The 13,214-nt window shown below is 38.7% G+C and overlaps 2 protein-coding genes across 2 annotated transcripts; one reads left to right on the top strand and one right to left on the bottom strand.

Annotated features, from left to right (window-relative positions):
• Positions 1-1,778: 1,778 nt before the first annotated feature.
• On the top strand, positions 1,779-8,868 carry LOC109986466 (neuronal acetylcholine receptor subunit non-alpha-2). The gene is made up of 6 exons (XM_065958853.1): positions 1,779-2,125; positions 3,461-3,612; positions 5,397-5,441; positions 5,965-6,074; positions 6,434-7,349; positions 7,436-8,868. Exons 1-6 carry the CDS (start codon positions 2,020-2,022, stop codon positions 7,598-7,600), a joined length of 1,494 nt encoding a protein of 497 aa, XP_065814925.1. The 5' UTR covers positions 1,779-2,019; the 3' UTR covers positions 7,601-8,868.
• A 139-nt stretch (positions 8,869-9,007) lies between these two features.
• LOC136179957 (uncharacterized protein C3orf85-like) lies at positions 9,008-10,786 on the bottom strand. The gene is made up of 5 exons (XM_065958854.1): positions 10,658-10,786; positions 10,438-10,473; positions 10,120-10,244; positions 9,948-10,033; positions 9,008-9,625 (listed from the first exon to the last, which is right to left on the bottom strand). The coding sequence occupies exons 2-5, from the start codon at positions 10,469-10,471 to the stop codon at positions 9,550-9,552; spliced, it is 321 nt and encodes a 106-aa protein (XP_065814926.1). The 5' UTR covers positions 10,472-10,473; positions 10,658-10,786; the 3' UTR covers positions 9,008-9,549.
• Between the last annotated feature and the right edge of the window lie 2,428 nt (positions 10,787-13,214).

Raw genomic sequence — 13,214 nt, 5'->3', positions numbered from 1 at the left:
GCAATATTGGTGATAGGGAGCAAAAACATCAACACCAAGCATGATTCATGTTTACATTGGACAAAAACCTTGAGAAACAACAGGTTATATTGTTTCTATGCTCCTGATATTGAACCTCTTAGCACGTACAGTACGTGTGTTTTCTTGTGACCTTGTTAAAAACAATTCTGAGCGCCATTATCTTTAAATTCATACAGGGTGCCAAGCTTGAAGACACGAAACTGTTCAAACCTTCCACCAACAGCTTGTTTCTCACCTCAACAAAATTTTCCACACATTATAAGAAGTCAGTTGGCAGCACACGACGCACAGCTCTCATCTAAAGTGTTGTTGTTCTCAGCTGTGATTTATAAGACAGCGCTGCCATGGCCATCAGTGTGTGTTTGTTTGGTGGGATGTTAATGAGTTTATGTTCCTCTCAGCCCTCATGTTCTTGCTCTTATTCTGTCTATCTGTCTTATTTTTGTGTGAGTCAGACCTCCTGTAGTGTTTGTCTTGTCTTTTGTACACATTACTTGTTGACTCTTTGATTTTCTCTGTGTCTTCTCTTTCCTTTAGTTGTTGCCTTTATGACAAGAACTCTTAAAGTATTCCATGTAGCGTTTAGCTTGTAAAAAACATGATTAAAGTTTGACCCAGTTAATGATATTGTTGCTCAACCTGCTGCACTGACAGCAGCAGCTCACAAATAAGCTCACACCGGTCATTGATGATGTCCCCACAAGTCTTTGCAAACTGCTGGTCACTGCTCTCACATGTACTCTTCATTAAGGAGCAACACGTGATCACAAACATCCTTGGAAAGTCAATGCTGGCATGGCTGACTGATGCTGGAAACATGGCATGGCGCATTGTAGAGTGCGTACTGTTTCAGTGTCCTTGAATCCTTTCGGACGGAGAAACTCTTTGTAATTGCAGCTTGTAATTGTTAGGAAGTGACACGGTGCACTACACAGAAACATACACAGAAGTGGTATTTGTGTTTGCTTGAGTGGGGTTCCTCTGTACGGGCACGTTCAAGGTCAATTTCTTTTTTGAAGTGTTTGAAGTGATTGAGTTCTACATGTGACTCAAACCTCTCTTTAAATCATCTAAGTGTGCCCAATCTTTTCAACAAGAGCAATTTTATGGTTGAATGATAGAATTTCTTCAAATCCTGCCTGAAAATGTACGTCATTGTACAGCGGAACCTAATTTTCTCATGTTTTGTTCCAGTAATCTGTTTCCATTAAGCTGCCATAATGGAATGATATGGGTTTTCTATGATTGTATCATGGAGATAACGCCTTAAAACATGTCCGCAGGGTGTCTTAAAAATAATAGAAGAAAAGGCCTTTCTGTCAAAACGGATGATCTCCTCTTAAAATGACGTCCGGGGCTGCTGCTTCCATTAGCGCCCTCCAGCGGACAAGCTGCGACAATGACGTCTTAATGCACCGCTGGGAATGAGATGGATTTGTTCACACATACGGTTTCTTTAATCCTTAAGCGAAAACAATTAAACGGTGGGAATATTTAATGATAGCCAATATTCTCTAGGACTTGTACAAAAAAACAAACAAAAAAAAAAGGGCATGTACTGTCAACATTTAAAAAATAATTTGTCATAACTTACAGAGTATTTTCATACCAAGATCAGGAATATTATGACAGGCTTTTTTCAAATAGCCGTTATGATATGTAATACTTCAATTCCTACGCATGAACCGTAGAGGTAAGAATTCAACTTGCACCACGCCTCAGCCCCTCCCGGACAACCCTCCCCCTCTCTCCTCCTCCTCCTCCTCTTCCTGCTCTTCCTCTTCCACCGCGGCACCGCTCCGCTGACCAGCGCTCCCCGTGACGCCTTGACCGGAGCAAATGCATTGAAAACCGGCCACATGCGCCGTCAAAACGTGTCCCGGTCCATTTTGAAACTACAAAGGGGCTTGTTTTCCGCATTTTTATAGCGTTCCCACTGATGCGAATCTCGATGCAGTGTCCTCTCCAGAGTAACAGCCCACAGTAGCAGGAGGCTGCATGCGCGCTCAGTCGGAGCTCGAGGACAACAACACCATGAAGTTAACGATTTTCCTCTTCCTCGTCTGCTCCGTGTCCTGGTCGCTTGCCCTCGCCGCCATTCCCGGTAAGAACACTGACTTATTTATGATATAAATATATTTTAGTGTATGCCACAGTATCGTCTTGTTTGGAAAAAAAAAAAAAAAGAAAAGTCAACGCGAGCATCAGAGACAGACCATGTGGTGCAACACTCATGTCGGATACAGATTTAAATCTGCTCCTCAGCACCATCTCCGAGGTGCTCGCCACCCCTAACTACAACCTACACATTCATTACTTACGCCAAAACAGCAATGTTATATAGAAATAACCGACACACACACATGAACACTAATGAGTGTCAGATGTCTTTTAAGCTCTGCGCCTCTTACTGAGTCACTGAAACACAGACAGAAGAGATCCAGTGGGATTGAAATGTCTTGAAGCTAATTGCAGTGGGCGCTGTAATGTTGGCGTGTACTTGTACATGTATTCATCCATGATGATGTCAGACAGATGCACAACCAGAGAAGAAACCATCTGCAGGTTAAAGGTCCAAACACTTCCTCACCACAAACATAGAGTCTAGCGCTTGAAAGCCTCCCGTGTCTGACATGATACCTGTCCCTCATTGTCAATAATACTGTCTGTACCTCCAGAGACAACAGATTGCCTCAGGCTGTGCTGTGTTCTCAGCTACTGGACACTGTGATAGGATCTCTGTCATCTCTGCATCAAGTGCACAGCTGTATTTCTCTCCTAATCGTGTCCCGTAGTCATACGCATCTACAAAACATTCAGCTTTCAGCTGCTGGACTTAAGTTATGACTACTGTTGTCAGGAGGAGGGCTTCTTATTAACACACATTATCATGGATTGAAGCTTCAATTAAAGGCATTTGTTTTGTTTTTTTGTTATTCTGTTGAGTTACAACCCAGTTAAGCACCGTATATTGTATAGTCAGTTGGATAAGTCTAAAGAAGATGAATCTCTTACTCTGTAAAACTAGAAATGAAGGATACCTCAGTCAGTGGTCTGTAGAATAATCAGAATACAAAAACCCCCTAACACTAACCCTAACCCCTTTTTTAGGGGTATTGCCCATGGTGTAAAAACATTTCAAACGTTTTAATCATCAGATCATCTTACAAAAAAGATGAAATTGAAAGCAAATTTAATATGAATATTTGGGGTAGCTGTCTTAGACTGTACTATAATGTTTTATGATGTTTTTAAGAACATTTATTGGAGAAGGTGATCAACATTAGTTATATGAATGTTATAATTGTAAGCCTCAGATTGTCACTGCTAAGTGGCTGTAGTAGATATTTTTTGGTCTGTTTGTTCTGTATTTATTCACAGTTTGCAAACATCCTTGTGATGAACTGATGTTAGACCACTTACCTCCTTTTTGTTTCAGCTCCAAATGAGTTTGTGTCCTTGGCGGAGATGGAGGATGCACTCTTGAAGAACCTTTTCCAAGGTTACCAGCGCTGGGTCAGACCCATCCAACACAACAACGACACCATCAGAGTACGCTTCGGGCTCAAGATCTCCCAGCTGGTTGACGTGGTGAGAACATACCTACAAACACAAACACACATCACTGAACATCCCTCTTTATTTGATTGATTTCCAAACTGTTTTTGATAGCACCCACACAACTGAGCATTTAGCTTTGCCTTTACCTTGACTAAACTCTCACAGTGACTAAAAAATGTCCTACCCCACTAGTTGATCCATCACCACAAGCAATTGTCAAATAGTTTACCTATAGTTTCCCATGAACCGCTCAAACTTCACAAAATAAGTCCTACCCTCAGTGGTTTAGGGAACAGAACGGTTCAGTCAAATAGATCATTGATCTCAAGTATACAAGTATAAAAAGCTTCATGTGAATCATGTCATATTGTTTTCTTAAAAATACATTTAGCTGAGTACAAGCAGCTTCAGGTTGTTGAATGTAAATGTCACATGGTCAGCATGTATTCTTCTTTTAGTTTCAGACTAAGTAAGAAGCAAAGTAGTTAGATGAATCCTTTAACCTTTATCTTTATTTATTCAAATAAACACAATGTACACAATCTGTTACCATTATTTAAATATTAATGGATATAAGGTATAACAGTGGGCTTAAGATCATAAGAAGCAGACCAAAGAAAAAATCAATGTATTAATAGAGCAACTGAATCATGCTTAGTTTTGCTTCTTTTATGGGGAAAAAATATAGTATTGGACTTGCATTTTCCTATAAATGGAGAATCAACTAATAGGTGGACTCTATCCATTTAAAGGGAACAGACTTATTTGGAGGGAATTTATCCTTTTCAGAATTATTATCCAACATTAGTTGTGGTTGAATCTTTGTATGTGTTAGTGCTCAACAGAGTTGCTGTCCTTGGTGCTGAAACCCAATAAGCTGTTTGTAGCGTTACAGTGTGGAGCTTTCCATGGTCCTGAAATAGATCAGAAACACTCCTACCATGCAGTCTCTCTGTCTCTGAAGTGTTCCTTTAATATTTCAGGGATTGCCTGTGATAGGTTTGGATGCTTTAGGTGTTCCAAAGGAGAAAAAGCAGGAAGCTAATGGAAGAGCCGCTCTTCTCAGCTTGAAATATTCATCTAGTTTGGTTTTAACTCTTCATCCTTCCACCTATAAGGCATGCACGGCTGATAACACAAAATATGAGAACTCTCAAGGCTCTGCAGGGAGGAAAGATTTAGGTTGATGCTCCCTCTTATTTTGGAAAAGAGGGCGGGAAAGAGAGATAACAGCAGCTTAGCTTCACTATGCATGTCCCCTGAGTCTGACGCTGTTGCAGGGCTCTGTATTAGATTATGGTTCACCTCTGCTTAACGTGATCACCGAAACATCCAACTCAGTGTGACAGCTAGGGCCTGGTCTTGAAGAGCTACATCTTTGTGTTTCTCTCAAGTCCCATTTCCCTTATTTTTCAAACTCTACTCCAGTGATGTGGAAATAAACCTGTGTTCACCACTATTCATCTCTGTATGCCTGTCCTCTTCTATTTATCTCTTGCTGCATTTATATTGCTCAAGCACGGTTCACTGCACCCACTCTGGTTTCATGTTTCCGATGCTTGTTTATGGCACTGACAGGTAAATGAGATTCCGTCTGAATTCATGGAAAAAGGAAAAGGATGATTTAGTTTTACTGTCAGCCAACCTTCTCATGTAGTCGTCTAATCGGATCTGACATCATAATGCAGGCACCACGATCAGAGATCAGACGTAAACATGTTACATCACTTTCAACCTCAAAAACCTCATTTACCTCATTTCTTCACTTGTTTTTTAAAGTATACGTCGTGTGTCTGTTGTTTTATCTCTTTTAGGATGAGAAGAACCAGCTGATGACAACTAATGTTTGGCTTTGTCAGGTGAGAAGAAAGAAGCAACCTGAGGATACTGTGCATGGTCAGATCGTACCATTTTGTGCCCACGGGCAAATAAAAAAGACACAAATTCATATTTGTATTCTGCAAACAGTGAATATTTGTTTCACATAAATAATATTATTAATTTTACATTCTGTAATTTTAGATCAGTAGCAGTTCCTGACAAGCACTTGTTTCTGTTTGTCTGATAACATGGTGATCAATCTTTGAAAAGTATTTTTAAACTGCTCTATAAACAGACAATAAAACAGCTAGTTGGTAGTGAGTTGTATAGTCAATAGCGCAATAGCCAGTTGTGTGCTATTTCCTCCAAAATATAACTCCCAAAAAGGGGGCCAGAAAGAAAAGGGGGTTTTATTTGAGTATTTATTTTATAATATTATTACAAGGGCAGATAACTTGTGAAACGTTGAACGTCTTTCCATCCACAATACAGAGAATTCAGTATTATTTTGTCTTGTGAGTCGTAAATGATATTCATACTGTGTCCTGTGTTGTTGAACAGGAGTGGATTGATTACAAGCTGCGATGGAATCCAGAGAAATACGGAGGGATCACTTCTATCAGAGTTCCCTCTGAAAATATCTGGCTCCCAGACATCGTCCTCTATGAGAAGTAAGACTGCTCAAATGAGCAAGAAACTGCTGTTGTTTAACAAATATCAATACACTAAACATAGCCTTTATCTCTCAGTCTAAAATAAAGGTTATGTAATACGGATATGCTCTTATTTAGTCCAATCAGTTGTAGTTGGCAAATTATCTTTAGCTTTTTTAGATATAAAAAAAGAATTAGAATAACAATAAGAATGTTAAAAATGCATTGTGTATATCCCCTTCTCGAGTACTTCGATGTTTTTAATATTTGAATATAAGTAAAACAAGGAGGATGCATTAACATCACATCATAACAACCACCTGTTGGATATTGTAAAAATGGAAACTTTATTTGGATTTTTCTGCATGTTTTTTCAGCGCTGATGGACGGTTTGAGGGCTCTCTAATGACCAAAGCCATTGTCAGGTACAACGGCGCCATCACCTGGACACCACCTGCTAGTTACAAATCTGCCTGTACTATGGACGTCACCTTCTTTCCCTTTGACCGCCAGAACTGCACCATGAAGTTTGGCTCCTGGACGTACGATGGTAACATGGTGGACCTGATTCTGATCGACAAACAGGTAGACAGGAAGGACTTCTTCGACAACGGGGAGTGGGAGATCCTCAATGCCACCGGTGCCAGAGGGAACAGGAAGGACGACATGTACTCCTACCCCTTTATCACATATTCTTTCATTCTGAAGAGGCTGCCTCTGTTCTACACACTCTTCCTCATCATCCCATGTTTGGGGTTGTCCTTCCTGACCGTCCTGGTGTTTTACCTTCCCTCAGACGAAGGAGAGAAGCTGTCACTCTCTACCTCTGTCCTCGTGTCGCTCACTGTCTTCCTGCTGGTCATAGAAGAAATCATCCCCTCGTCCTCCAAGGTGATCCCCCTTATTGGAGAGTACCTCCTCTTCATTATGATCTTTGTCACACTCTCCATCATCGTCACAGTCTTCGTCATCAACGTGCACCACCGCTCCTCGGCCACCTATCACCCCATGTCCCCGTGGGTGCGCAGTCTCTTCCTTCAGAAACTGCCGAGGTTGCTGTGCATGCGCGGACACACCGATCGCTACCACTACCCAGAGCTGGCCCCTGAGAGCCCTGAGCTGAAGTCCCGCTCTGGAGGTAAAAGAGGAGGCCAAAGGGGGAACAGCGGCGCACACACACAGACGACCACCGACGGGAAGGAGGAGGAGGCCTGGGCGACCATGCTGGACAAGGCTATCTCCTCAGTGCGTTACATCAGCAAGCATATCCGCAAGGAACATTTCATCCGTGAGGTGGGTTTAGGAAAGGGATTTAACTAATTATTGAAAGTCTTGAAATGCTTCATTTTTAAACATGTTGTTTTCTCCTATTTTCCCAGGTGGTACAGGACTGGAAGTTTGTGGCCCAGGTGTTAGACAGGATCTTTCTCTGGGCTTTTCTCACTGTGTCAATACTGGGCACTGTCCTCATCTTCACTCCAGCTCTGCAGAACTTTTTGAAAATCCCTCCTCCGACTGCAAGTGAGGAGCCCCCTTCAACCTAGTAGCAATAATATATCCCTTTGACAAACAACTAATGATCCTCCTTCAAGAACCTCCTGAACATTTGTCAATGAAGACTTTCTAATACCTTTTTCTCCTTCCCTTTACCGATTCCAATACCTCGATTTGAGTATTGGCCGATAACAGTGCAATAAAAAAACATGTTATAGAGGAAAAACACTGATTGGTGATGTTTGCAAGCTGGGGTTGATAAATATAAGCATCAGGTCAAAATATTTACTGCTGTACTCACTAATACCAGATACCTGTATTTGTTACCTCTGAGCAAGAGGAAGTCACTGCAGGTGATCTTTATAGAACAATGTCTCCTTCAGTTGAAGTTGCTTCATTTATTCTCTAGACCCAATGTTTGATATGTTCTGTACATCATAAACTTAATGAGTATATAACTTCCACGAACATTTGAGCATACTTCAAATGATTACAGCCACATTTCATTCTGTTTATAAAATGAGAAAGACAATCTTAGTGAACTTGGTGCAGCTCGTGTTGCATTTCAGACTGTTATAACATTTCATATTGTATACACAATGGCTTGAAGTAGCATGCTGCTATCAGTGCACTGGATCACACCTGCTGGCCAGTAAAGAAGACATGTCAGCGTAAATTAAATGAAATAAGAAAAATGGCTTTAAAGATTTTAAGAAAAACAACTACAGATTTTATTATAGGATTTATTTATGCACTTAGGTGACTTCTCCATGACAGTTAGATGTTTCTCATTTCTTTTTATCCGCTGTACTTTCTGTGATCAACTTTCTTCAACCAGGCTGCAGCTCTTTTCCTTACAGTCTGTCATTGTAATAAAGGGGGTCTGGGTTTGTTCTTGTTTCCACATATATGAAGCACAAATGACCTCTAACAGTTACATCTTTGTATTGTTTAATTATACTAATTATTTCAAATGTAAAAGTACAAACAGCTTGTAAGTGGCTGTGTGCATTCTCAAGAAATTCAACAACAATCTACAGGTTTGTAAACTATTTGAGTTTAGCTTACATAAGAACATCCACCATACTGTACCCTTGTTGTCTGTGAACACTTAACTGTTGTCTTGTTCATTTCTGTCTTTGTCTTTCTTAGCCTCCTCATATTTTGCAATATTTATGGTCACTGCAGTTAGTTAACCTAACTGCAGTAGCAGTATTTAAAGGGTAATGCATCTCAACTTCTTTACGTTTCAGACACTTCCAGCTTAGTGTTCATATTGTTTATATTTTATCACACTAATAAAAGTGTTTTAAATACATTATGCTTTTATTGTTGTCATTTAAGGTGCATCTATATCTGTGCCATTCAATGAAAACAAAGTCTATAATGAAGTGTCAAACTAGTAAAAGCTCAAGGAGAAAAGTAACAGCTAGATTAAAAAAGTGAAGTGACAGCGCCACCCAGTGGTAATTCCATAAGATATTGAAAACTTCCTCTTATAGGAATAACATGGTTTTTCCCCCTAATTTCCACCAAATGAACAGTTTCTCCACTTTTGTACTTTAACATAATCCAAAACACACAAACATTTTTAAATTCAAATGATGAAAACACAAATTATGTTGCTTTGATTTCAATCTTTATTGAATAATTGGTGTTACTACAGGCATTGCTCTTTATCCATAAACTGAACATGTGTTTAAAATGGATGTATATGAATCATGTGAATCATTGTTAGTTCATCAAATTCCTGATTTGTATACACGTCTCAATCTTAACAGTAGTTATTTCAAGGTGAATATCGTTTTGTTACAGATCAAGTGAAATTTAACTGACACCTCCCTTCATAAAAGTAGGTAATTGTTGATGTTTGCAATATGTGCAGGATATATATTCCTGATAAAACAATGCCTATGTCTGAGTTCTAATATAGACATTGTTTGTATTCTGTCTAGATTGAGATCTCTTAATGTCTCTGCTTTCTCTCATAGGTTTCTATCTATGTCCCCCCCGTATGGCTATCCAGGTGAGCTTGAGCATTGCGCAGCATCTCCATATACAGTCTGTTGTTTTCCCTGAAAAATAACCACAACAAAGAGTTAATCAATAAAAAAATGCTTCGTAATGAAGGTTTTGAAAGCAAGTTGTATCACCAGGTAAAGAAAGACTTCTCTGTTTAGGCACAAAAGCAGTTTCAGCAGTAGGGGACCTTACAACAACAAAAAAAAAAATCTAAATTGATTGAGCTTAAATTTTTAATCTAAATATTTTAGTAATATATATATATATATATATATATATATATATTTTCGATATACACTAAAGGTGTACTGTTTTTTTTAAATGAAAAAATGTCCACCAGTTGGCAGATGCTTTGCTGCAGAAGTTCTCACTCACGTAGCCACAGAGCGGTCAAACATCAGGTGACTCATGTCCATGTAGTACTGAGCATCTGTTCGTATGGCTGTCCAGTACTCGTTTGCCTAATGAAGAGAGATATTTGGTAAAAAAAATGCCTCCTGATCAAATGTCACTGACTGTACATAACGCTCAAACAGTGCAGTGTTACCTGCTCCTGAATGGTGTAGCCCCACTGATTCTGGGAGTGGTGTGGATCCCAGTATCCTGACTGTCTCTTCAGCCTGATGAAACGCTTTGCATCCTCTTCCTTCACAAACGGGGCGGCTAAAACCCCTGAACAGACTCAATTGTTATGGGATGTTTGTAGATGATGTAAATGCAGGGTAAATGTATATTTATTTTAGGTAACCAAACTGAATTACTCTGTTTTGGTGTGTTTAACAGAAACAGTGTTACTTGATCTAAAGTAATCAACATAATAAAGCATCCATTAGCCAGTACTGACTCAGAGAAATGTCTGACTTACCACTCAGAAGAGCCAAAAGGATCACAAACCGCATGCCTATAAAAGGTCAAATGAATGTTGTGACTTTAAGTTGTAATAGTAAGCACATTCATGAATGATACAGCAACAAAACACGTGTATTTATATAGAAAGGTTAAGCAATTGATGCTCTAGCTATTTGCATTGATTTTAGCTCAGTTAATGAGTAATGTTTATAAAGAGTATCAGAAAGGAGACTCACCTGCAGTGTGAGCAGTGAACTGTTGACCAGCTGAATGTCTTCACAGCTTGGAATCTCTCATCCAAATGTTGGAGTTAACAAGAGCGTTTTTCACTGATTTTGACCGTGAACCAGGAGAGGAATGAAAGGAGCCAAGCATCAGGCCAGCTTCTCAAGAAGCTTCTGTTTCCAGCCAGAGCTCTCAGACCGTCAAAACACACACACTCACACCACAAGCTCTCAGACTCAGCACAAAGACAACCTTGTCTTGTTGTATACTGACTCAATGTAAAAAAAAAAAAAAAGATGAACAAATGCAAGCATAATTTTTCCAGTGAATATTTTTTTGGCAGGTTTTAGTCAAAGTCATGCAGAAATAACTTTTATAATAAAATAAATATATATGGCATATATATATATGGCAAGAGATGTTCAAAACAAATACGCCTTTATCCTCTTTCAGTTTCCTATTGGCCTTTTCTTTTTAAGTTTCTGTTGTAATGTGTTTGTTTGTATCATTTTTTTAATGTATACACAACATGCTTATTTAAAAATTAGATTTTTTTGTCTATGCCCTTTTCTTTATCTTTATCTATCTAGAAAACCTTTCCCTGCAAAAATTATATTGTTGTGGTAATTATGACCTCTAACTCATTGACACCATATTGCTAACCTCTTAATAGTTAAACTGTTTAAACACAGAAACATGTTGCAGTCAAACAGACATGATCTTGATTATAATTTTTTATGTGTTTGGAGGTCATCAAGGAATTAGAAGATGTGATAGAATTTGCAATCATTTCATGTACTTCCACATTTCTTCCACTGGGTGGGGTCCAACCATAGGTTTATCTGGTCCAAGGTGAATAGTAGTCAATAGTTCTACATCAGATGTGTGAGACATAAAGGACTATAAAAAATATGTTTTTGTTTTTACAGAAAGCTGTGAGAATCCATGATTGACTGAATGCAGAAGAAAGCAGGCTATTTGAAAAACAAAGATGCATGATTATGTAAGTACAGTATGGTGCGTTAAACATGGATATTTAATCAGGTGTAAAAGTGTGAAAACATTTATTAATCCAAAGTGTGACTAGAGTAAAAAATGTTTTTAAATTTGAGCGAACATCTATTAACTGGTGTTATGGGTAGCAGAGGAAGAGCTTTCTCAGGACAAGAAGTACTCCACCATGTGGGCAGATATTCTCAAATGTGTTTAGTACTGGAGTACAGAAAATCCTATGTCAATAGTTGTTTTTGGACAGTTTTCACACATAATTCTGCAACATCCGAAATACATATAATACAAGCCCACATGAAAATACAGATTCAAAATTACACACACAAACCTTGGGTAGCTCTGGGACCTTTGTGCTCACTCCCACAGCAAAAAGCTATGCACACATCAAAGGTACAGAGAAACTAAAACTAATCCGACCCCATTCTATCACACGCACGCACGCACGCATGCACCCGCAAACACACACACACACACACACACACACATATGCACCCTGCTGGGACATGTCAACATTTGAAATATCTGATTCAGAAACAGGGATTTGGGGTGAGGAAGATGTTTAACAAAGTACAGGATTGAATATTCTAACTCAACTTTTTTTTGTCATTTTTGAACAAGTGTCAGTCAGAGCAAGAAGAAAGTCAGCATGGCATTGCTGAATTGATCTGTTTTAGCTTTTACTGATGAAGTTGTGTTCACATAGATCAATATATCATAGCACTCACTATTTTGTCTGTCACCCCTCTGCTCTCCGCACCATTTCTCCTGCTCAGCCTTTTCTCCATGGAATTATCACCACGTATCAGTGGATCACTGCATTAAACCACACTTAACAATGTATAAGATTCATTGTGTCCTTATTCAGAGATGGATGATGAACTTCAGGTTCATATTCTAACAAACCCAACAGCTCAAGACTTCCTGACATTACCTTATCGATTGTGCTGCCTCCGAATCATTATTTTATTTTTTTGCTTTGATGTTTCATCCAATAGACTGAGAGTTCAAAGTTTAAAATAGTGAGTTTAAAGCAACCAGTTTTAAATCAGTGTTGGTGAGGTTCTGCATTTTTTTCTGCAGAAGTTCACTGATGTTTGACACCAGGAGATGCAAACACAGAATCAATACATTTACTTACTGTAAGCATATTGATACATCTTAGAGGGATTATAATTAAATACAACAACAATGAACGAGATCATTTTCAAGATAATGACGACAAAGTTTTATACTTAGTTAAACACTTTTTTTGAGTTTGGAAACTGTTTAGATATTTTGTCTTGTTAAAGGTTTGGTTTTGTCAAATGGGGTGAAACGTTCGCCAACACTTCTAAAGAAAGAGAGATCCAAGAGTTTAGAAATAGATAGATGGATACTTTATTGATCCCAAGGGAAATTCAAAAAATTGCTGGACAGAAATAGCCTGTCTGTGTGGTTAATAAAATATACTGATGTTTTAAGACCAAGAACCAAATTCACATTTAATTTGGTGGATATGTCTTCTTAATTTTACTGTTGAAATAAATAAATAGTATTTATTTTCATTTTCTTATTAAA

The sequence above is a fragment of the Labrus bergylta genome, chromosome 9, assembly GCF_963930695.1.
Source record: "Labrus bergylta chromosome 9, fLabBer1.1, whole genome shotgun sequence".
In the NCBI taxonomy this organism is placed as follows: Eukaryota; Metazoa; Chordata; class Actinopteri; order Labriformes; family Labridae; genus Labrus; species Labrus bergylta.
Note: the sequence above shows the minus strand (reverse complement) of the source record. Positions and strands in the feature narration are given on the sequence as shown.